Raw genomic sequence first — 25,900 nt, forward strand, 5'->3', positions numbered from 1 at the left:
CTCTCCTAAACAGTTCCTGCCACATAGTACACAATAAATATTTACTAAATGAATGATCATGTCCCAAATCACTTTCATTTAAAATAAGCTAATAATGCCAAATTATTTATTTCCTTGGATTTTTAAGATAAGGACCTACATTTCAACAGCATGCCAGACTTTGCTTATGTCATATCTAATTAGTTAAATTCTCACTTAGACATTAGAACAACTACATACCCGTTCCTGAGCTCGATTTAACATGCTCATGGCTTCAAGGTCAAATGCATTCTCACTGAGTCTTTTCTGAGCAAGTGCCCGCTCACTCATTGCTGTTGAGATGTCCACAGGCTAAGAAAGAAAACATAGATAATTATCTCAAATTATGAGAGACCCCCTAAATTCTAAAAAATGCTCTTTAGCTGCTACATGTCAAAAATAGTAGTCTTACAAATTAACAATCTTGCAAAGTACAGGAAACAAATGCCAAAAAGGAACCTTGGAAAGTACATTAGGATTTAAGATAAGTTATAAAGTATCAGAGGCAGCAGTTGAACTCAACCCAAAATGTGATTTCATATTTTCTACTTTATCAAATTACAATCATAGAAAACTGCAAAGAACTTGAAACTCTCTGGCCTTCACTAACGAGCCATTTACCAAAAAACTGATAAATTTTGCACTATTTTCTAACTGCTAACTTTATATGCATTAGTTTTCATTTTACCTTACTTATTAGCATAATGTTCAGAAACAACAAGCAAGGTTCCTGAATAAGCGAGCAGAAAACCACTATCATTATCAGTGGTCTCTCCTTCACTCATCCACACAGCTTTTCATCTTCTTGCAGATGCTCAGGGATAATTTGGTCTTAGGAACTCCATTTCTTTGAAAAATATTTCAGTTTACATACATTAATGACCCAAATTAAAATATTTCTGTGGGCGTACAGAACATGAACGGAAAACACTTAAAATGAGGTGTATCTGAATGGACTTAGGTCTTCCTTTTCAAAGCTCATACCCTACCTGTAAAAACTTTGTGCTAAGCAGATTGATTTTATGGTTTAACTTTTTTAAATGTTTCATAATGTCCAGGAAAATTCTTAAAGGGTAATCTTTAGAGCAAATTCCCAATTTACCAGATTTGTGGAAGGCTCAACCATAAAAGAAAAATCAAGTATTTGATGTTTTTTATTCTACTGACTTGTATCAACTCACCAATTTTTAGCACCCAAGAAAATTCATTTTCGGAAAATGTTTATTTGACATGGGAAGGTTTTCCTAAATTCATTTACAAAGAATGATTAATGGGTACTGCATGGATATGACAAACAGAAGAAGTCAGTAAGATACGTTAACGGCTAAGGATTTTTCCTTAAAAGTTAAATAAAGGCTATCTGTATTTTAACTGTGTACTGCATATGAAATACTTCTTTTAAAAAAAGACCTATATAACAGAAAAGGGAATGTGACAATGAGAGACTAGTTCTATCTCATGCATTAAGAATTACTAATCTTCCTTTTCCTACCTTCAGAACGAACCCCTTTTTCTTGCATCACTCTTAGTTATCTTGCTGAATCATAATACTCTGCTAGCAAAATAAAATTTTTTCACCCACAGATTCTTATGTATTACCTTCTTAAAAATGAAGTAAAACGAATCTAAACTCATTCTGTAATTATACTGTTTGTAGATCTCAGGAAAGGAAGATCTTAAATTTCTCAGTCAATATAGTAATTACCCATACTAGTTATGTCTGGGGCCTATAAAAAATAATGTAGGCAAAATCACAAGTAAACACTGGAAGCTTTAGTATCTTCACTCTTTACTTCTATTGTAATTCTGATTAACTGCTGGTACTTTAAATGAGAACCCAGGTATTTTAGGCTGAAATTTACATTCCTTTGGCCTTAGATTCTGTTTCCTTAGATGTTTCCTGAAACTGTTTGGCAGGATTATCGATGTAATTTGAAGGCCCATCAAATACACCCCAAATACGGTTCATTACCCTTGCCTGAATTACTCTGTGTAGCAGTCTATAAATTTTTGATGTTTAGATATAAATGGGTTTTTATTCAAATAAGTCTAAGCTTATAGGAAATAATGTGGAAAATCTATCTACCCACCACTCTAAGCCCTGATTCCCAATTTCCAACTATGAATTTAGCCTTAAAAATGGCTCTGACAGCTCCCAACTTTTCCAGAATAAAATTCTTCCCAACTGGAAAGCAAATGAATACACCTATATTCGAATTCCGCCATCTGGAAACATAGCTTCATACTTTTTTCTTTTTAAGGCTTTACTGAATAAGCAGATAACCTAAATGTCTCGTCGTTTATTCCCAGGATGTAACTTCATTCAAATCTCAGTAATACTTTATTATATTCACATCTCACGCTGGAAGAAATTTTAATATAACAACCTTGATGTTTAATATAAATTTGCTTTAGATAGAATTACAACTATTTTCTTCCTGAAGTAACACAATTTACTCAACAGTCTTACCAAGTGAGCTGCAAATTCATGTCAAAACCTTATTACCCGACAGTAATCTATTAATTTTATATTTGTATTTTTAAATGTGAAGAAATATACTCAAAATAAAATAAACCAGGATTATCTTAACCACTCAAGGATCCTCAAGAGTTTGAATCAAAAACCATGTTTCCAGGTTTTCAAGGTAATTCAAAATATGCAATAATGCACAAAAAGCCAAATATAATCCCCAAAGCATTAATACTCAAGGGCTAGACCAAATGTTATATATCAGTATTAGAATTCCCATACAGTATCAGAGCTATTCTTTAGAACACTGGCCAGTATTATTCTCTACAATGACAGCTAGTGAGCACTTGAAATGTGTCTAGGGCAATAAATGAACTGATTTTTCAGTAGCCAGTGACTACATTGGCCTATATGGTGTGTGTATATGTGTGTACATAAACAGTATACAGTGGGTTATACTATACAGTGAACTTCAGAGCCTTAACCATCTTTTCAATGTTGCTCAGAAACAGGAATATGTCAAAGGTACCAAAATGATGCTTCTTAAAAAGCCCTTCTAGGGGTGCCTGGGTGGCTCAGTGGGTTAAGCCTCTGTCTTTGGCTCAGGTCCTGATCTCAGTGTCCTGGAATCAAGCCCCACATGGGGCTCTCTGCTCAGCAGGGAGCCTGCTTCCCTCCTCCCACCCCGCCTGCCTCTCTGCCTACTTGTGATCTTTGTCAAATAAATAAAATCTTTTAAAAAAAAAATTTTTTTAAGCCCTTCTAAAAGCAAGGGGGGAAATAATCTTAAATCTCATAGAGTAGTATATTGTCAAGTTGTCATCAACAAGCCTTATTTGTTTCCCCTAATATACTGCAGATTTTCTGGAGTTTAATTATGATACCATAGTAATATTCTAAGTATTGTAACAGGGGAAATGTTTAATTTCCTTTAGGCTAGAACTTATTCTAAGAAGTAAAATCTACGTAAGAGTATTCTGAATTATAATTCCAGTTCTTGTATTAATAAAAACCTATCCAAGTTATTTTATCTCCGTGCTACAGCAACACCGCAGATTACTTCTTCCATAATCCACAAGTGTCAGGAATAATGAAATCCATAACATAACATGCATTTCACAGCCTAAATTATAATTGTGTACCTTCTGTATCTTCCTCATTTAAAAAACCCTAAGTCAAAATGAAAAAAAAAAAACAAAAAAAACCCCCAAAAAATCCACACAAACCCTAAGTCAATTTACTTCCCCCTTTTGTCAACCCAACTATTTACATAAATAAAACAATTACCTTAGGTATTTCCTACAAAGTCAATGAAAGGATACAAAAGGGCTAAAAAGAAGTATTACAAGGGGGTCAGTCAGATAAAGATAACTGCAGGTATCTTAAAAGACAGTACAAAAGGAACCTTTTAGTTTTAAGCACATGAAACTAAGAAAATGCATCTGACCTATATGTAAAATAGGATTTTAAAATACTTAATAAAAATTAACAAGTTACAAAGAGGTTTATATAGAAAAGATGACAACTACAAAAACAAAAGCCACACAAAATAGAATATCTCAGTTGTCACGCGTTGGTTTTTAAACCACGAATTATGAATCTTTTTATTACATCATATAGAATTCTCTAGTATAACTCTTGTACATTTAATCTAAATAAACTACAATAAGAAAACAAACAGATAACCTATTAAATGGTTCAAAGAAATTCGGTGTTAATCACCGAGGAGAATCTAAGGAAAGAAGAATGCATGACAAGGCTGTATTTAACCATTCTAGCGCTGCAAGGACCCATGTGTTTAATTTTCAGTTAAAACTTACATCTTATCCCAAGAATTGAGCTTTCCTAAACTATAAATTTAGAACTTCTACACTTAAGAGAACTGTAGCTCCACTGGGATGTGGACATAGTTTTCAATAAAACAAACCAGGCACACTGCCTACCTCCCTCTGGACCTATAAACATTTATGATTAATAGTAAACCCAAGGAAATTTTATGTCAAAGATTACATTTAAATCTTCTACCCAATAAGCCTCTAACCTAATTACCAAGAATTAGTGCCCCCGAGGACAATTTTTTATGTATTAGTTTTCCAACATTTTTGATTTCACTGTTTTTGATTCAAATTCACACAAATAGGGTTCTGTAGTCACTCCTTACTGAGGATGCTGCTGGCTGGCTTCGGGGTAGGAAGACGATGCTATGGCAGTAAGGCACAGTCTGATGAGCTGATATTCCATAAGATACGGATTTATGTTGATCCATCCACATCTATCCACTCATGCTTATGTCAAAGAGCACTCACGTGCAAGACAATTGGTGGGGTTAAGGATTACAGCAAAACTAAGATCAAATCTGTGATCTTTGCTTAAATGTTTTATGCTCAAAACTAAAAAACCACAAACTCCATTTATATTAAAATGAAAAAGACTGGTAAGTTAAAAAAAATACTACTCATTTAAAACATGACCATTTGAAAGAACTTTCCTTTTACTCTATAAAGGCTTTATTGCAACCCCTGACAGGGAATCAAAAGGGTCAATGCTCCCATAAATGACACCAATAGTATTTCACAAACACTGGTATATAGAACATAATCTTACAAATGAATTTGCAAGATACAGCTAAGTAACTGGAACTAAATATTTTACATTGTGACCATTTCCTCGAGGTGTTTACCATTACTGTTGTGTAAAAGTAGAGACCTAAAAGGCAAAACAAAACCCTACTCCTTTTCCTTTTGTAAAACTTTTGGGTTTCTTTCTGCTTAAAATTAAAGTTAACCTATTTATTTTTTCAGTCTGATCTTCTAAGAAACTAGCTCAAAGAGTTCTGATATCAAAAGTTGTATATAACCTCCCACAGAAGAAATCCACTTCTTTAGCCCTCTGAACTTTTTCTGCTGCTTTCGTGAAAGACTGCTTAATATAAAATTTGAATACCCAACTTTTCCCCTTGGGATTTCTTTGGAATAATTCCCCCCAACTTTTAAAATGTGACAACGAATTCTGAGGAGAGACATGGCTAAGGCACCTCACTGTCAGTGTTAAGACTGAAAATGGCAGAGTACTAAACTTCAAATATATATATGTATATATGTATATATATAAATACATATAACATAGTCTTAATCAAAAAGAAACATTCATCAGGATTCACTAAGCATTTTTCCCATGTTCAACTAAGGTTAAAATAGTTATGATCACTTCTCAGGATAATCCCTTGGAATTTTTCAATACTTCTAGGGCTTCACTTGGCTGAAAATTTTTTCTCACATAAATAATCTCCTTGTGTTTTTCCCAACTCTGTTAAATGATTCATCTCCCAATTACTAAAAGCATATGTATCAGAATTTTTAAGTAAGTCTGTTTGGCCCTCATTATCATGATTTATATTCAGTTACTATAAGATTTAAGTCAATTGCAAATGTCAGTTAACCTTTCCCTCTTGAGATGTGCAGGTAACCTGATTTGAGGAATTAGCAACTGAACTGCTGAACTGGCTTTACTAAAACATTGTCCAAACCAACTATGCCTTCCTCGCTGGTGACAGTTTAACTTGCTTCAACTGCTGAATCCCATGTAAATATAAATCATCACTGGGGACTGTAAGTTGCATTAGCTAATTATCATGTCTGGCTTCATCATATAGAACTTGCTCTCTCTCAAAATGCCACAGGTCCAAAAAACAAAACAAAACAAAACAAAACAAAAAAAAAAAAAACCACACCACAGTGAAAATGTCACCTGTGAATAGCCCAGGGGAAAAAATACACTATCAAAAGATTTCTGATTTGGGTTCTGTTCACTTTCTGATTTTATAAACAGGATTTATTTGTAATAATGGAGGTGTTTAGTGGAAAATGATATGGCCAATGAAGGGAACCCGAGTTGGAGAGAATAGGTCTCTTTGACCTATGTTATCCCAGAACTGCAAGGAAAGAAGTGGGGAAGAAGTCCCACATTGTAAGGGCATCGTATCTAGTCCAGTGCTTGGACAAACATCTGGGCTTTGGAACCAAGGGCAAGAGGTGATAACTAGTCTATAGTATCATTTAAAACTCCCACCCCCCCTTATTAAGTCTCCACCCTCCCAGATCCCCCAAGCGTGATTTTGCACAACAAGTTAAATAAAAGTAAACTGTTTATTAAAAGATACAGCAAAGGTACAGATACAGAGATACATACAAAGATACAGATATATATATATATTTACATATATATACAGTCTTGCTGTTTTCATGTGCACTATACTTAGCAGCACATTATTTAATCAGGCAGCATTTTAATGGGGTTGTTTTGACACTTGGCATTACTACTGCGTCATTCTGACAAGATAACAACTATAGCCTCATGGAAATTTCAAGGTGTGAATTCCACTTCTCCAACTTTTAATAGTAGCAAAGGGGAAGGAGAAGGGAAATGGGAGTACCAAGGCTGAGCATTAGGTTAAACACAAGAATTCCAAAGGGCCAAGGTAGCACAGGGAAGGGAAAATGATTAAAATTAAAGGCTAACTGACAACAACCCAGAGAAACCATTATTTAAGGGCAATGGACTATGTATCCAAGATGCTCACACATCAGCCTACAATGACCTTTTCCAATCCAGTTCTTGTGTTGAACCTGAGGATCTGCCTCTCTCTGCTCAATCCCTCCACCCAGGAGATTTGCTACCACCAAAATCTAGAGCTATAGAGCCTTGAAGCAAAACGGGAAGCTAAATAGTTGTACCTTGGGCTACCTTCCCATAAGTGCAAGGAGGGCCCAATGTTGGGTAGGGATGTGATAACACTGTTCTCTGCAATTCGATGCTTTTCACTTTGTGGCTTGGTTCCACAAAGTGAATTGCATCGAGTTACTGTCAAATGAGAAGCTGCGGGTTGTTTCATCTGTCGTCTAACCCGGCCCTGCCGTTTAACCCGGCCCTAAGAAGAGTGAAACAGAATCCAAATCAGATATAAGGTAACAATAAAATGGGAGATTCAGGTATTAAAAAACAAAAAACAAAAAACACAATATTCCTCTTACTTACCTCAGAGGGCAAATTGCTGCTGAAAACATTATCATCATCTTTGTTTTCTTCACCATTTTTCTCTACAGGAACCCATTCTCCATACACACTATCTGCTTCTTTTTTTCGATGCTGAGATCCAGATGACACAGGAAACTCTTTTGTTAACGTTACCTGGCTTTTTGGTGGAGTTGGCTTTGCCGCAGCAATCTAAAAAATAACGTATTTCCTTAATTAAAACTGAAAAGACTTTCAACATAATCGGAAAACAGTTTTGTTTTTTCTCACAGTACTTAATCCAAAAATTAAAACATTAAATTTCATTTGAGTTTTATTTAGTCTCTATGCTGTTTCATCAAGCCATAAACTCTAATACTCACATTCAGATTGAAAAAAATGGGTTTGGGTTCACTGAGTTTAAAGGGATGATGGTAAAAAGGAGGTTCTTCTTCCTCTTCGTCTGAAACATGAGGCTTATTCACTATCACATCATCATCTTCTTTACTCTGTGCGATCTGTTTGCATTTCTTAAAAAAATAAAAACAAAAAATAAATCTTACACTTTATATGGAATAAAATGCAATTAAAAAAATCAAAACCACATAAAATCAACTTTCAGCAATTAAACAAGGTTAACAACAAGTTTTAGGTAAGTAACTTAGCTTATTAGCTATTATTTAAACACACTCTAGCTGGTCAGTCAGTCAACAACATTTATTGAGCACCTACTATGTGCAGAGCACTGTACTGGGCACTGTCCAGGGAATACAAAAAAAAAAAAAAAAAAAAAAGACATGGTCCCTGCTCCCAAGGAGCTTACAATCTAGTTCAAGAAACAGAATTACATACACATGAAATAATTGAGGAACGCTTTTACAGAGCAACACAATTAACAAGTGCAAACTGATATAATACAAACTGAGTACATAAGTGCTGAAACAACAAAAGCTTAAGAGAAAACAGAATCAGGCAGAATTTGGTAATCAAGGGCTATTCCTTGAAGAGTTCTAAGCCAGATTTTCATAGTTAAGAACAAAGATTGGCAGGAAAAGAAAAAGAGTCATCCTAGTTAGATGGTTGATAAAAAGGTGAGAAACTTACTGGAAGAACAAAAGGGCTGAAAATGAGGCTTAAAAACATAAGGGAAACACTAAGCTTTCACAAGGTTTTAGATAAGGAGCTGAGATTTGATACGCAAATAGAAGCCTTCACTAAGTTCTTAAATTAAAAAAGTTATAATTCATACTGCAATAAATCTAAGTTTGAAAACAGATTAAGGAACTATATGAACCCCCAAATGCATGGCAAAATAAAAAATGTGAAACTTCTCCAACTGGGTTAGATGGTAATTGTCTCTCCATAAATGTTCTGTAAGTTGAGTCACAAAGGAACAAAACTCAAGAATGAAAAATAAGGCATGATGGAGAGGGTGTTAACTGATGAGGTCTGACACATAAAGCTAAGTCCATTCCTTCCTGAGAAGCTAAGGAACAGACTCCATTACCTGGCTTTATAAAAAGGTCAGAATAAATTTGGGTGGACTTGTCTATACAAGCAGAATTTGTCACATCCATCATCAATTGAAAATGTTACAATAGGATTAAAAAGCTCAACTGGCCAAAAAACACAGAGTATATACCAAGCTTGTAAAGGGGAACAGAATATATTGACAGTGGCAGGCTGGCATAAGGCTAGCCAATAACAAGTTTCAATATATGAAACAGTGTGATATTTCTGGATCCTAGCAGCAATATTTCAGCGTCCTCCCAAAAAAAAATAATAAAAATAATATTAACGAAACAAAGCCAAAAAAAAAGCCTCAGTTGAAAAGATCAAATTCTTAAAAACAAAAGTAAGTGTGTTTAAAATGTTACTGCCAAAACCCGAACCGCAGGAAGAACTGATAATGGCCGGCCATTATCACCAATGGCTGGTACCAAACAGCCAAAACCCGAAATGTTGATGCGTAAGAAGTTCCTTTCAGGCAATGGCCAGCTATTCTCATTAATTTCCAAGCTCCGGTGGCAAAAGATCATTTCTGAAGATTGTCTGTGTCTTTGCGTATATGCAGTATACTCGTGGCGATCAGTGAACACGTCGTGAATGGAAACGAAACTGTAGGCGAGCTTCTGCGTGTTGCTCACTCAACACCTCCTCCATTCAAACGAACCGTCCCACTCCTCAGTCAGTTTGGCTTCTAAAACTGGAAAGCAAAAGTAATGGGAAGTAACTTTTAGCTAGCGGAGCTTAGCCATCCCGGATAATGGCCTGCTAAACAGAGCTTCTGCCGCTGCCACATCTGTATTTCGGGTTTTGGCCACTCGGTGCCAGCCATTATCAGTTCAGCCCACAATTCGGGTTTTGGCACGCTCCAGAGTCAACACCACTGAAATAATCCATTTAAGAATGTAAACAAATTCTGTCTAGCTTACCTCAGTTAGTTCTTCTATAGTAGCTCCTCCTGACTTTTTAGCTACTTTCTCTTCTATTGTAGGTGGAGGTGCAGGCTTTAGGTTTGGCGGTAAAGGAACACCAGCCTTAGCACACATGGCAGCTGCATTAGCTTTGGCTATTTCAAGTAACTGAGCCTTATCTGGAAGAGGAAAATATAAGCAGTTTTCCTACAGGCTAATACACTTTGTATTATCTAAAATCTTATATGGCAACAAAATTAAAGGCATCAATTTTCTGCCCTAATATACAGCTGTGATCAAATCACTCCTTGGCTGAGTTTTTAAGTAAATGACCCTAGTAAGTTGACATTTAGCTTCCCATTCAAATACTATACAAAATAGCTAAATTATACAACAATGATCACTCTAACATACACACACACACAAAACACGGCATAGCCCTCTTTATTTTCCTATGATGCCCTTGAACTTTCCTTCTAATATATGACATTTTAAATCAATCTTTAAGCCAAGTACAAGTGCCAACTCTTCTAACAGGGCTTAAGTCAGAATTTAACACTTCTCCAAAGTGCTCCCCAAAGTGCCTTATCTATACCAGTACTTAAATAATCACCACAATCTATTTTTTTTTTGGCAGGTTATGATTTAGTAAAAGAGACATATGCATTTTATCCATGTCTCCTCTACGAACCTGTAATCACTTCAAAGATGTCATTCTATGAATAAAAAAAGAACTCAACTTTTGTTGAACTGGATGCATTTTCCCTCACTGTTCTGTTAGGGCCTTCTTCTTTGGACTGACCTAGAAATGCCCAATTTACTAAGGTAATGATAAATTATCCAGTACTATTGCAGGTAGTAATACACTAGCCATCAAGTTTTAATCATCCCCACACACTTCTTACATCAAGAGGAACAAGTGCACTTCACTTTTAAAAGCAGATTATTAAAATACAAGTCATTTTAGTAAATTCAACTTTGTTTTGCTAGTATCACCCACCCAGATAAAAACTCCACACATGCAAAATTCCCTATTCCCTCCCGTTCTTTATCCATTATACCAATCAGAATTACCTTCACACAGATTTAACAGCCCTGTGTTGCCATTTTCAAACATGTAACTTACTAAAAAAGAGATACTATAATTTTAGGCTTATTTGTAAGAAACTATGTTGGAATACATACAATAAAACAATTGAGCATATAAGCCTTATCATTAACTAGACTTGTACTTTCTATCTTTATTTATGGAAGATAGTTGAAGCAAACTAAAACTTTCAAGTATGAAAACACTTTGGTTCTAATACAGTCCAAAACAAGACTTTAAAAAAATTTTTTTAAAAACCCTCTAATTATAAATGTACTTATCCCTATACAATTTCCAAATACAAGCAAATCTAATTACCACTGACCCTTGAGTAACGAGAAGGGTTAAAGGCACTGGCTGACTCCTGTGTAGCTGAAAACTGCATATAATTTTTGACTACCCAAAAACTTAACTACTGATAGTCTACTGGTGACTGGAAGCCTTACTGACAACATAAACAGATCAACACATATTTTGTATACGTATTACATGCTGTGTGCTAAAGAAAAAAAATTTTTTAAATCATAAGGAAAATACATTTACAATACTACCACCTCATTTATCAAAAATATCCACATGTAAGTAGACCCATCCAGTTCAAACCCATGCTGCCCAGAGTTCACTAAAGAAACTTAAAGACAGAAATACTTATTGTCAACCAATCACCCAAAATACTCTACTTGACTCTAAGATCAGAAAACAATTATTTAAGTCATTCTGTATTACAATGTCATTAATTAAAATGACTTACTCAAATCTGTTAGACGTTTAGGTGATCTGCCTCTTTCAGAAGACCTGGATCGTTTGCGGCGGATGGGAGATCTGCTAAACCTTCTTCTTAAGGGTGTTCGTGATCTCCTTAATCTCACTGGTGAGATACTAAAGCTTCGTCTCCTTACCACAGACCTCGATCTTCTCCGGCGACTAGGGGTGCGGCTCCGGCGGCTTGGGGTACGGCTCCGGCGGCTTGGGGTACGGCTCCGGCGGCTAGGGGTGCGGCTCCTGCGGCTAGGCGTGCGGCTCCGGCGGCTTGGGGTACGGCTCCGGCGGCTTGGGGAAATACTAAAGCTCCTCCGCCCCACAGATCTAGATCTTCTTCGACGGCTCGGAGTGTGACTCCGACTCCGACGACTTGGGGTGCGACTGCGAGCTCTAACTGTTTTCCGGTTATCCCTGGAACTTGATCTTTTTCTTTTTCTTTCCCTGGACTTCGACCTGTGCTTTGGAGATCTTTTGCGCTTCTCTTTTGATACAGAGCGCCTTCCTCTGGACTTCGACCTTGACCTGCTGCTTCTCCTCCTGCGTCTTGAACGGGACCTTGAACGCGTTTGAGAGCGATGAGACTTGGACTTAGATGACCTCTTCCTTGCCCTAGAACGAGATTCGCTGGTACGCTTCCGTGATTTGTGTTCAGAAGACTTGGAACGCTTACTTCGAGATCTTAATGAAGAGTCCCTTTTCTTCTCTTTCTCACCTTTGTCCCGGTTTTTGTTTTTCTTACTTTTCTCATGTGTGTCCTTAACTTTAACAAAAATTTCATAATCATCTTTTTCCTCTGAAGACGACTCTGAAGCTCTCTCTGGTATACTGATTACAACTGGACTGGCAGCAGATTTGTCACGTTCAACCTCACTTGGAAGTAAAGGTCCCTCAATGCCAGCTCTAAGGCTTGTAAGACGTTCCATGTCCTTAGGAAGTAATGGTCTTACTAAATCTGCTTCATTAATATCATCAATAGTGGCAGAAAATCCTGAATCTGACTGTATCTCTTTAGTAGGGAGAGGTACTTCTTTATCTTCTCCACTGCTTTCTTTAGGACTGAGAGCAACTGCTAACGTCTGGTCACAGTCTTTTATAGATAATGGTCCTTCTGCATCCTTACTAATAAAGTTATTAGATGGTAAATCAAGGTGAATGTCTTTAGCAGGCAAAGGTCCCTCTATGTCAGCTTCACTACCACCACTAGGGCTAGTGGAAATGATCATGTCATGTTCGGTATCTTGAGCAGTTAAAGATACTTCAACATCATAATTACTAACTGAACCAAGAGCAGATGCTGTGGCAAATTCAATACCCTTACTAGTTCCCACTGCATCAGGTTCAAGAGCAAGAGGACCAGCAGAAGACAGAGTTCCTCCATCACCTTCACTAACACTAGAGCAGGTATCCAATACTGTGCATTGTTTAGTCTCACTGATCGACAAAATATTCCCTTCACCAATTTCACCAACAGCACCAGTACTGGCAGCGGACACTGTATGATGTTCCATCTCTTCAGCAACTAAGAGATTATTTGTTTTAAGGTCTGCATTTGTACCATGTTCACTTTCATACGGGTCACTCTTCAGGTGTCCTTCAGCATGTGGCTCTTCATCTGAATGCATGGGAATCTCCTGCATGCCAATCTCTGGAGCTGTATTTTGATCACTAGATAGTAAATTCACTCCTTTTACAACACTAGACTCCAGTATCATTGGTGTAGACTCTAAAACCATCTCAGTTGGTCTTACTTGGGTCTGCTCTGAGACAGTGACAGCAGGCTCTGAAATTATCACAGTGGATTCTTGGACAGGAACAGATGGTTCTGAAACAACTGTATTAGGTAGAGGGACTGACACTGCTGGTTCCAGGACAGGCACAGTAGGCTCCAGGGCAGAAACAACTGGCACAGGAGTCGTAACATGCTCAGATTCAGCCAAGGCCAGGGTCTCTGGGACACCCTCAGCAGGTGTGTCCGGAACAGCCACAGCTACTGGGTCAGAGACAGCCACAGCTGTTGGGTCAGGGATAGCCACGGTTGGGGTCTCTAGGACAGCTGCCGCTGGGGGCTCTGGAACAGTCCCTGTTGGTGGCTCTGGGACAGCCACAGCTGGGAGCTCTGAAACAGCCATGGCTGGCAGCTCTAGAGTACTCTGTGATGCCTCTGGATTAGCTGCAGCTGGATCCAAGAGAGACAGAGGCACCTCTGAGGCAACATGTCCTGAAGCTTTCATGGAATCAAAGGTTTCTGCTGTCTCAGACATAACTGAAGGCTCTGATGTTAATATAGTTGGTTCAGCTGACATCATGGAAGTTTCAGATACCAGGTAAGTCACTGCTCTCTCCGGAACAACTTGATGTTCTTCTGCTACTACAGCAGACTCTACAGGTGTTGATGTAACCGAAGACTCTGGCTCTAATGCCGGGTCAGGAACAGTCACAGCAGCCTCTGACGCTAACGCTGAAGGATCTGATGCTGACACTGAATAATTAGCAGGCAATGCCGAAGGCTCGGAAATCTCACTTTGACTCACAGAAGGTTCAGACAGCGACACAGACTCTTCAGGAGGTAATGTGGGCACCTCAGTAGGCCAAGTATTTTCAGCTGTTAATGCTGACTGCTCAGTAGGTAATGCTGGACCCTCCGGTGGTTCCTCAGGAGGCAATGGTGGTGTCATTGGTGGCTCCTCAGGTGGCAATGGTGGCATTGTTGGAGGCTCTTCAGGAGGCAAAGGTGGCACCATATATGCCTCCGTATATGTATCAGTATAAGAATCGGTGTAAGAATCAGCTGCCATAGACATCATTGAACGATCAGCAGTGTAAGATGACATCATAGATCGGTCAGCTGCAGAGTACGATGACATCATAGACCGGTCAGCAGCAGAGTAGGACGACATCATAGACCGGTCGGCACTCATGGACATCATAGATCGGTCAGCCATTGGGGACATCATGGAGCGCTCGTAAGCTGACATCATAGAGCGTTCGTAAGCTGACATCATAGAGCGCTCAGCCATAGGGGACATCATAGAGCGCTCATAGGCTGACATCATAGAGCGCTCATAGGCTGACATCATAGAGCGCTCAGCCATGGGGGACATCATAGACCGCTCATAGGACATCATAGAGCGTTCATAAGATGACATCATGGAACGTTCTGCAGCATAGGACATCATCATAGAACGTCTAGAAGCTAACATCAGGGGTCTTGGTGCTAACCTGTATGGCCTGGGGGCTATTCTATAGGACCTGGGTGCTATCCTATAGGGTCTAGGAGACATCCTATACGGATCAGGAGTTAGTCTGTAGGGATCATGGCCTAATCTATAAGGGTCTTGCCCTAACCTGTAGGCATCATGACCTAACCTGTAAGGGTCATGACCTAACCTATAAGGATCCTGAGCTAACCGGTAAGGATCCTGAGCTAACCTGTAGGGATCTGGAGATTTTGAACCCAACATAGCAGAATCTTGGGTACTAGATGCTAACATCTGGGCATCCATGGTACCAGATGCCAACATCTGAGCATCCATGGTACCGGAGGCTAACATTTGAGAGTCCATAGTGCCTGATGCTAACATCTGAGAATCCATAGAGCTAGTAGCTAACATCTGGGAGTCCATGGTGCTGGTTGCTAACATCTGGGAATCCATGGTGCTGGTTGCTAACATCTGGGAGTCCATGGAGCTGGTTGCTAACATCTGAGAGTCCATGGAGCTGGTTGCTAACATCTGAGAGTCCATGGAACTGGTTGCTAACATCTGGGAGTCCATGGAGCTGGTTGCTAACATCTGAGAGTCCATGGAGCTGGTTGCTAACATCTGGGAGTCCATGGAGCTAGTTGCTAACATCTGGGAGTCCATGGAGCTAGTTGCTAACATCTGGGAGTCCATGGTACTAGAGGCTAACATCTGGGAGTCCATGGTGTTGGACGCTAGCATCTGGGAATCCATGGTGTTGGACGCTAGCATCTGGGAGTCCATGGTGTTGGACGCTAACATATGGGTCTCCATGGTGTTAGAAGCTAACATATGGGATTCCTGAGCCATCAAGGGATCCACTCCTACTGTTACAGAAGTCTCCCCCACTAATGTAGTAGGCAGCTCCTGTGCTACCGTATTATAGGATTCCAGCGCTGTCGTCGAGGGCACCTCCAGGGACTGCGACACGGTCATCGTTGACAGCTCCGTTGTCACCACAGACTGAACAGAGATCTCCAGCGCCACAGTTGCCACAGGCTGCCCAGGCAACTCTGGTGCCCCAGGCTGCCCTGGCAACTCCAGCACCCCCGTTGCCAGAGGCTGCCCCAAAAGCTCCAGTGCTCCAGCTGCCCCAGACTGCCCCGAGAACTCCAGTGCCCCAGTTGCCATGAGCTGCCCAGGCAACTCCAGTGCCCCAGTTGCCACAGGCTGCCCTGACAACTCCAGTGCCCTAGTTGCCGAAGGCAGCCCTGGCAACTCTGGCACCCCAGTCACCGAAGGCTGCCCTGGCAACTCCAGCGCTGTCGTTGCCACTGGCTGTCCTGGCAACTCCAGCACCATCGCTGCCTCAGGCTGCCCCAGCAACCCTGTTGCCGTTGTCACCTCAGGCTGACCAGGATGTTCCACCGCTGTCATCCCCACAGGCTGCTCCAACTCTGACGTCGTCACAGGTTGTTCGGTCAACTCCATTGCTACTGTTACCGCAGGCTGCCCTGGCAACTCTACTGTTGCTGTCACCGCAGGCAGCCCTGGCAACTCCTGTGCCATCACAGGTGGCTCTGGTACCTCCTGTGGTGGCTCCAACCCCACGGATGGTGCTGGAAGCCCTGGTAATTCCTGCGACAACTGTGGCACTGATGTCGCAGAGGGCCCCGGCAACTCAGGCACTGCCGTCGCAGGGGGCCCTAGCAACTCAGGCACTGGGGTAGAAAGGGGGCCTGGCAACTCTGGCAATGGGGTAGCAGAGGGCCCAGGTAACTCCAGCACTGGAGTCACAGGGGGCCCCTGCAACTCCGGCTTGGAGGTCGCAGGTGGCCCCGGCAACTCCATCACTGAGGCCACCGACGACTCCGGCTGCTCCAACGCTGTGGTCTTGGAGAGCTCCGGCAACTCCTGTGGTCTTGTCATGGATGAATCTGCAATCTCCGATGGTACTTCGACAGGCTGCTCTGGCAATCTGACCCCTTCAGTTGCTGATGACTCTGGAAAATCCATTGTTGTTGATGTGCTTGGCTCAGGATGCACCTCAGTAGGTATCTCAGACGATAACACAAGGGTTTCTGAAGGCTCTAGCCCTTTTGCTACTGGAGGTTCTAACATGATCTTTGATTGCTCTGGAGGTGTGGTCTCCAAAGATTTCAGCACAGGCTTCATCTGATACTCCATTGACATTGTTACAACTGGCTCAGGTGACTTTAGCATTACTGTTGTAGTAGGCACTGGTGCCGTTGTAAAGGAATCCAGAATCTTTGTCATGGATGATTCCAGCGTGACTGCCACAGACTGCTCTGACTGCACTGAAATTGTTGATGTTGATGCAACTGACAGTTCTGCAGTTTTTGTAGCTGGCTTCAGAGTTTCTAAGGTGTGTGCCTCTGATACCTCCATTGATACCACAGGAGGTTCTAATACAACTGCAGGAGATTCACTGGTCTCAGAAAGGCCAAACGCTCTTACAGGATGCTCCAGTGCCACCGTTGAAGGCTCAGAATCAATCTTCAAAAAGGAATCCGATTCTAAATCTATGTTCCCATCATGATGTGATTTCGCCTTTGATTCAGATTCTTCTGGCTGTCTTTTATACTTTTTTTCCTTTTCTTTCTTCTTTTTCTTCTTTTTATTTTTGTGCTTTTTATGCTTCTTTGACTTTTTGGTGGGAATTTCATCAGTAGGATCTGTTTGTACAGACACACATTTACTTTTTCTGGAGGCCTCCTTCAGGTCTGAAATTAAAGAAAATTAATTTTGTCAAACATTTCCCAAAGTAAACTTAACTAATAAAGCTCATAAACAAAATTTACATCCCCACGTTAAAACATCATAGTGTAATGCTTATTAAAAAAAGTTACCAAATAAACTATTTTCTAAGAACCAATTATCTAAAGACTGAAATTTTTCCAATTATTTCTTTCTACAACTACAAAGTCTGGGTTAAAATAAGTTCTCAGTTTATCACAAAAACTTGAAAGTTACATTAAAATGTGTCTTACTAAACCTATTTACAACTATTTTTTCCACCTCTCAAATTACAGCACACTACTTTCAAACTACACTTAGAGAAAAATTTCCTATTATCAACTGTTAAAATTCCTTCAAAAATACATATTATATAATTTTTAATGACTATTTAATAAACCTATTTATACATGAAGCAACATGGCACTGGCTCTGGAACAGACAGTCTGCTTTTGGATCCTGAATCAATTACCACTCACTAGATGAATGAACTTGGTGAAATTACGGACACTATTGTCTCCTAGAGTTAGTGGGCAAAGTGAGTTAAAACATACAAAGTACACAGAACAATCCCTGGCACATAGTAAGCCCTCAGCAAATGCTGGTAATTGCTTTTACCTACACACAAAGGGCTGAACAACTAATGTAAAGCATCAACACGAAACTTGAATTTTATCTCATCGCACCCATGTTACATTCTAAATAAAAATAGCTTTTCCTTCAACACTCTTCTAAAATTACTAAAATAATCTTAACGTCTTCACTTAAAAAAAAAAGTGCAGGAAAGAAATTCTTATACTCCTTTACATTTAACCTAAGAACACTGCATATCTGAAAGAAAAAATAGCTTTTCTACTTTACAACTAGACTAATTTACTCTAATGCCAGTATCAAATTAGATAAATTTTACTGATCCCAGAAAAGCTGATCAGAAACACAGGCTAAAACTATGAAAAAAAATGAATACATGACAAGATCCATTCCAAAGCAAAACTATTTTCTATTTCTTATTATCCACCTAATGCTAGTCAGCTAAGTTACACTTAAAGAAAAAGTTAAAACAGTCATAAATCTAAGTAGAGCTGCAATCTATGCTTTTTTTTGTTACCATATCCTAGATCAAAAATAATAAAAATAAAAAATAAAAACCCATAACCACCCCATTTCCAAAACGGAAGACAGATTGTTTGTTTGTTTTTTTAAGATTTTATTTTTTTGACAGAGAGACACACAGTGAGAAAGGAAACAGAGCGGGGCAAGTGGGAGAGGGAGAAGCAGGCTTCCCACTGAGCAGGGAGCCCAATGTAGGGCTCGATCCCAGAACCCTGGAATCATGACCTGAGCCAAAGGCAGACGCTTAACAACTGAGCCACCCAGGCACCCCCAGAAGATAGTTATTTTTACGGGTGATCATAGATCTTTTATTTCTAAGCATCAATTATTTAAATAATTCCCGGAACACTAAATACCAAAGCAACGATTCCTCTCCATTCACTGCACTTTTAAGAGGAACAGATGCAAAAACAAGGCCATCTCTGAGCTTGGGCTTTAAAAATAAAACCTCCCAGGGTTTTAAAATTATCACAAATTTGGTCCAGCTCCTGTACCTTCCCCAAAATGGACATTTACACCATTGTTCTATGAAAACCCACATTCAAAATCCTGGTAGGGAGTCACTACAAAACTGAATCAAATAAAGTTATATTCCACCAACAAAGCAATCAAGTATCAATGCTCACGTTTCAGTACAACTGTATTTTCCGATAAGACGATAAAGTCTTCAATAAATAAACTCAAACTTACTGAAGTTTTAGAACTAGTGAAGATTTTTAAATACCCTGCAGTAAAAAATTGATATTAACTACTTAAAAATCTTTAAGTTTTTGAGACAGCTGATTATCTCCAGCTTACCTGGCTTATATCGTAGTTCTGTATCTAAGACCCCAGAAAGTACTTCCTCTATCTTCTGAACTATTTCTTCATTTGGGAGGCTCCTGGCAGAGGCAGCTGCATCACCTGCCTGGTTTCCTTCATTAGGTGTATTTGTTTCACCATTGAGCTGGCCTTCACTCCTTCCACTTGACAAGAAAAGTTATCAAAATTCATTATTACTTTTACCACACCATACAATGAATATTTATAACTCAGCTCATTAAAATAATCTGACATTGTTCATACATTTCACCATTTTTGTATTTCTTTCAGATGACACTCCCCACCAACCACCCTTCCTTCACCCTATCTACTTAAAGTAGGTACATTTTCATTTTTACATACTTAATTTTCAGAACTATTGAAGTTAAGGAAAAAAAAACTAAAACAGCTTTCTAAACCTTTAAACCTTTAAAAAAATAGTAAAATAGTCCCAGAAATCTAAACTGATTTAGATTTGGGTTGCTTGCATATTTATCTCAGGGGAGAAAAACTATGAAGATCACAATCACAAATCCAAAGAAAAATATACCACCTAATACACATGATACGATACACCATTCTAACATTATGATAAAAGGTACAACCACAATAAAACCACATCTGTGCATGGAAAACAATCACCATAAACAGTATCAAGGAACAGTTACCACAAACACATTGAGTAAAAAAGGGTAAATTGTAGCCTCTGATCAATTTTAGACTGATCAAAATTACTGAAATACCATATAAAGTTTAAAAAGAAAAATACATTCATACAATTTTTACCCACTGATCAAGAATCCTGGTATTTTTCTGGTATTCAAAAAAACTCATGGGAAACAAGTGACATTTTATTTATGGTAACAATAAATTAATATAGTAAATTAATATGCATTTTCAATTCAGGGCTAGAAAAATCTTGAAATGAGAAGCATGTCATTTACCTAGTCATTTTTACTATTTTTTGTCTAAGTAAAATTGTTTTTGAAAAATAATTTCAACACATTCAATTTAATTAAAATTAGCTAAGAGATCAAACAATTATGCTCCACTACGTGATAAAAGTCTGAATGGTCAAAAATCAAAAAAAAATTTCAGTAGTTAACTGTTATTTGAGAACACTTGGTTTTCTAACATGACTCACATAATAATAACAAACATTTACTATTAATTAGCCACGGGTCTACATTTCTTAACTCATTTAATCCTAATACAACTCTGTGATTAGCACTAACATTCTGATTTTACAAATGAGGAAAATGACACACAGAGAAGAACCTAACTGAAGTTCACACAACTATTATGAGGTGAAGCTGGCATTCAAAACCAGAGTTCCTACTCTTCACCACCACAGACAGACAAATAGATAGCTCTTTACTACTTAAATGTCAGCCTCCTTACCCAAATTGATACATGTTAAAACAGATGGGACAATATGGCAAATATAGCTCACTAAAATGACAAGCCAAATTTTGTTTTTAGATTGATAATGTATTACATATTATTTGACAAACTAAATATTCCTCTAAATTTATCTAGTTTCTGGAGCTCTTTTACACTTTTCCTAAGCACTTACACATACACTAGTAGAGCATGGATTTAATACTCAAGAAAATTACAACTTTAAAGTCTGTAAGAAAATAATCATCTTAAACCTATCAGATATTTATCTCAGTTACTGAAAAGAGAAAAAAATTTCAAACCAACTAAATATCCAACAATACATTCCTACAACTGAATTCTATGAAGCCATAAAAAAGGTCCCGAGACAACCGAGAACGTGAAAAAGACAAACTTGTTCATGATTGGGTGAAAAAAAACCCAACACATAACAAGATCACACTTCACAAAGTATGTGCATCTGTACATACAAGGAAAAAAATGAAAGAACATAAAGAACATTATTATGTGTCTCGTTTATTCTAAGATTTTTACAATAAAACACTTGTTTTACAAATACAAAAACAGATTTTTAAAAGACATATAAAGACATTACAGCAAGCAAACACAATCATCGCTTGAAACTATTAAAGTTTTCAGGAAAATCATACTCCCTTTACCTCCAGACTTCTCTCATCATCTAAAAATCACTAATATATATAACAAAATTTTAAACAGCAATGAAATGAGTATGATTTCCTACTTAAACAATACACCCTGCAAAAATAGCGATTTTAGCTGTACTACATACCATTGCCCCAATAAAGCTATGTTAATTTCAGCGCTTCGTTTACAATTGCGTTTTCAAATTCACGTATCGCTCTTCCTCTCACCTTTTTAAAATATAACTAGCAAAAACATCTGAACCCGGAACAAATATTTAGGTTCTATAAAGCAAAAATACTCCAAGACAACCACGAACACAACATGACCAACACCATTTTCCTTTCTCAATAAACAGCGATTTCTTTGGAAATCTCTTCCTGTTCAAATTTTGTGGAACCAAAGGTAAACTACGCAAAGTCTAAGAGCAATGGCAAAAGTAGCGTGTTGGTTATACATGTCAATTGGGGCGGGAGCAGACCAAAAAAAAAAAAAAAAAAAAAAGACCTAAACACAAAGCCTACTATCCACTTGCCAAATTGAGAAATTAATACTAATTCAAAGTCCCCTTCCATCCTCACCTCGAACATTTCGTCAAAGTACCTAACATTAATTTGTTAGCTGCCTTAACTTCAATTTCTAATCCATTAGAATGCTGCCTGGTAGAAGCCACTGGACACCAGGGCCCGAATAATCTAATTAAAGGATCCCGACCCCCAAAAGATCTGAAGCGTGCAATAATAAAGCGGATTTAAGATTACTCAAGAAACGGCCGTTAGAGACCCTTTCCGGTCATAGGCACCGGCCGGCGAAATCCGCGGAGGCGGAGAGGGGGAGGGGAAACGCGGCGGCGGCGGCGGAGCTGAGGAAGGAACTAGGCCCGTCCCTGGTGGACAACCAGGCCTACAAGTAGCTTAAAGGAAAGAGATTACCAAACGGGAAAGAAAAGTAAGCATCTTAACTCGGTTCTATTAGAGGGAGTCTGGGGTTACCTCAGAAAAGGCGAAGTTCCTCGCTGGAAAGGGAGGGAGCGGATGGGGGGGGGAGGGCCCGGAAAATGGATCCCAGGCCCAGGCGGGGCTGTAGCGGGGCCTGAGGCGAGGAACGACGGCGTCTCTGAAGAAAGGTGCCGTGGAAAGCTACACGGGGCCCTAGCGGTCCCTTGGGAGCAGAAAAGTCTGGGAAGCGTTTACCTGGAAAGCTCCTGTTGAATTTCCCGGAATTTACTGACCACGAAAGACCTAAAAATCTGCTCGATGTTGGTCGCCATGGCGTCCGCTCCGTTCTCTCAACTCCTCCTCGCTAGTCCTCCAGGCTCCCAGCATGCCTCGGGAGGAGGCGCAGCGGCCAATTCCGTCTCTCGGCGTCCTGATTGGCTTCTGTGGGAGCGTCCAGACTGGCACGCTCCACGGCCTGGCCAATCAGTGAGCACGGCCCAGTTCTCCTCCGCTGTTTCTGAGCGGCTAGGGTAGAGGTGCTGACGTTTGCGCCGCGCACGACTATGTCCGCCATGTTAGTGACTGACGCAGGCGCCATTACAGGAGAAGTCTCTCTTGAGGCGACTGTGTCAGCTTAAGTTGTCGGTCTCTCAACAGTGTTTTGGGAGCCTTAAGAGGCTTACTAAATGCTCAAGACTATAGAGCATGAGAAAAGGAAGAAAGAAAGGCTACGTGGCTTGATACGGGGCCTCCGCCGTTTCTGGGTGGCGCCAAGTTGTTTTGGCAGGGAGGTGCATCCGGAAAAGCATTAATCAACGCCCGCCCTCGCTGTGGTGCGAAAAAGAACACGTTTTTACCCCCATTTTTTTTTCCCCATGGCATCTCATAATTGCATCCCCCCACCCTTTTTTTTAAGGACTAGGCCAGAGGTCTTAAGCGGCCTGCCGTTCAAAGCCTGGTGCATTTCTAGTCTCGTCGGGATACCAAGCGGGTCAGGAGACTCTCCGCAGTAGCTGGTCAGCTCTGACTCGTTACCAGCACACAATTAGCTAATCGTGGGTTTAGCACTTCGGAGTTCCTCTTCCACAGAGCTCTGAAGGCTCCGGAGGAGGAGGAGAGACATTACGTGGCGCCTAATACTACAGCGATAAACGCGCAAGGTCCTGGTAGCTTTACTGTGGAGTACGCGGAGGCCGCGCACAAGAGCCAAATGCAATCACACTCGATTACCTCGCTGCGGCCACCACCGGCCGCGCGCTGACCAATGGGGTGGTGCAGCCGGCGGCGGGGCGGGGCGGGCGGGGAGAGGCGCGCGCCGGATTGCGCGGGGCCGACTTCCGGCGCGCGACGGGAGCCCGGGCTGTGAGCGCGCCGACCAGCGTGCGAGCGCGAGCGGTCGGACCGCCCTGTGGAGGTGCAGAAGCCCCCTCCGATTTTAAGTAAAGTACGTTTATGCTTTGATTTGGGGGTTTAGTGTCAGGAGTGGGATGAAACTGTAGAAACTGGTTTGGCTGTCGGAATTCTGGTCTTGTTTTCAGACGCCGTGGGTGGGGGTTGGCCATGTGCTTTTCACTTCTTTTAACTGAGGTTTACGTTGGATCTTCCACTTTCCCTGCCTTGTAAGATGTCGGGCCTGGTACCTTTATGCCTTTTTTAGGTCATAAGCCTGAATTGCATATTTTCTGTTTATGCACTTAGTCTGTAGCAGACTTAGTCCACTTTTGTCATTGGTTTCTGCTTTGTGTTACTCACCTGTGTTATTCACCAAGCCCTTCGCAGAGGCTCTGCCTGGCTCTAATTCTCGTTTTAAGTTACCCATTTAGTTGACTGAGGCCCACGAAGGTTAAGTTCTTCATCGAATCCCAACTAGTAAGGAAGGGGCAGTCTCACACCGAACCACAGCGCTTTGGAGGCCAGGCCTCCCAACCACCACCCCTCGTGTGGACTCCTTCAGGCTGAGGGCTAACGCTATTTCTGTGATCCGCTGTAGGAACTAGGACAATTTCCCTTTAGTGCTTCTCCTATTCAAACTATGTGTATTTTTTGTCTAGATTTCAGAAAAAGTCTGTTTATTTCAGATATTTCAATACACGTGGCAAGTCTTTTCTGCTAAAATAGCTTTCGCCTCTCTGAGACAATGGTTTAGCAAAATTTTTTTTTCTTCCAAGTTTTCAGTGATCATAATCTCAGTTGATCATAATCTCAATTGTTAAAAGAGTATCTGAATCACAATTGCACACAACGGGAATCCAGGCTTTACTTCCTCTTAGCTATGTGATCTACAGCGAGTTATTTAACATGATTGGACCTTAGTTTCTGCTCTGTAAAATGAGGTGGTGATAGTACCTACCTCACAAAATTCTTAGATAAGTAATTTGTGAAGAGTATTTAGAATAGCATCTGGCACAAAGTAAGTGCTCAAAAATTGTAAGTTTTTTGTATTTTCAGCTTAGATTTAAGTATAATCCTGGCATCACACAAAAAGTTAACTGATTGATTTTCTATTTTCAGTTTGCCTTTTACATGATGAAATGCCTTCTAGAGATTAGTAAATTAGTGTGACAGGGTATTCCTTTGGCTTTTCTTTTCCAGTTAGTACTTCTTCCTGTCCCTAATGTATGAATTTATATAAAAGTAAAAGATAGGGGCAGCTGGGTGGCTCAGTGGGTTAAGCCCCTGCCTTCAGCTCAGGTCATGATCTCAGGGTCCTGGGATCGAGTTCCACATCAGGCTCTCTGCTCAGCAGGGAGCCTGCTTTCTCTCTCTCTCTCTCTCTCTGCCTGCCTCTCTGCCTACTTGTGATCTATGTCTGTCAAATAAATAAATAAAATTTTTTTTTAAAAAGTAAAAGATAAAATATAAAAACATTTACTACTGCTGAGTGTCAGAAATTGTATTAGCTGTTTATAAATGTCGTTTCCGAAAAAATGTCGTTTCAGTAAACCCTTATGTAGCCTCTTAAGGCAAGATCTCCTATTTCCATCTTTTAAGATGTAAAGAAATTGAATTAGAGATCGGAAGAGCTTAGCCAAGGTCATACTGCTCACTTGAGTTAAGTGTTGCATCCATCCTGCTAAGAATCAAGTGCCAGAGCCAAAGTAAGATCTGTTCCAAGTTTGATTTTGCCTTCTCTTCCAACTTCCTAACATATTACACTGAATTCTTAAATCAAGAGTCAGCAAACTATGGCCGTTGTGCCAGATCCTTCCTGCCACCTATTTTTGTACATTTCACCAAATAATTTTTACATTGTTAAATGGTTGGAAAAAAGGAAGAGTGATATTTTTATGATATGTGAAGATTGT

The 25,900-nt window shown here is 39.9% G+C and overlaps 2 protein-coding genes across 11 annotated transcripts in view; one reads left to right on the forward strand and one right to left on the reverse strand.

Annotated features, from left to right (window-relative positions):
• Nucleotides 1–23,871, reverse strand: part of SON (SON DNA and RNA binding protein) — a 33,564-nt gene extending 9,693 nt beyond the window's left edge. For 6 of the 8 annotated variants that reach the window (XR_013966375.1, XR_013966376.1, XR_013966377.1 and 3 more), the window contains exons 1-7: nucleotides 22,851–23,871; nucleotides 19,612–19,778; nucleotides 11,754–17,687; nucleotides 9,934–10,094; nucleotides 7,882–8,028; nucleotides 7,523–7,711; nucleotides 220–330 (exon numbers count right to left, since the gene is read on the reverse strand). Coding sequence is in view for 5 of the 8 variants with exons in the window: in XM_080796064.1 (XP_080652190.1) it covers nucleotides 220–330; nucleotides 7,523–7,711; nucleotides 7,882–8,028; nucleotides 9,934–10,094; nucleotides 11,754–17,687; nucleotides 19,612–19,778; nucleotides 22,851–22,927 (6,786 nt within the window). In the remaining 3 variants the exon portion in view is untranslated. Of the gene's footprint in view, nucleotides 1–219; nucleotides 331–6,616; nucleotides 7,416–7,522; nucleotides 7,712–7,881; nucleotides 8,029–8,194; nucleotides 9,705–9,933; nucleotides 10,095–11,753; nucleotides 17,688–19,611; nucleotides 19,779–22,850 lie in introns of those variants that run through there. The other 2 variants (XM_080796067.1, XM_080796068.1) reach the window with 2 other exon arrangements.
• Nucleotides 23,872–23,912: 41 nt separating this feature from the next.
• GART (phosphoribosylglycinamide formyltransferase, phosphoribosylglycinamide synthetase, phosphoribosylaminoimidazole synthetase) overlaps nucleotides 23,913–25,900 on the forward strand; it is a 33,338-nt gene continuing 31,350 nt past the window's right edge. Inside the window, exon 1 of one of the 3 annotated variants that reach the window (XM_080796122.1) lies at nucleotides 23,913–24,039. The gene's annotated coding sequence lies outside the window, so the exon portion shown is untranslated. Of the gene's footprint in view, nucleotides 24,040–25,534; nucleotides 25,694–25,900 lie in introns of those variants that run through there. The other 2 variants (XM_080796124.1, XM_080796123.1) reach the window with 2 other exon arrangements.

Source organism: Martes martes (genome assembly GCF_963455335.1).
Source record: "Martes martes genome assembly, chromosome: 1".
Lineage (NCBI taxonomy): Eukaryota > Metazoa > Chordata > Mammalia > Carnivora > Mustelidae > Martes > Martes martes.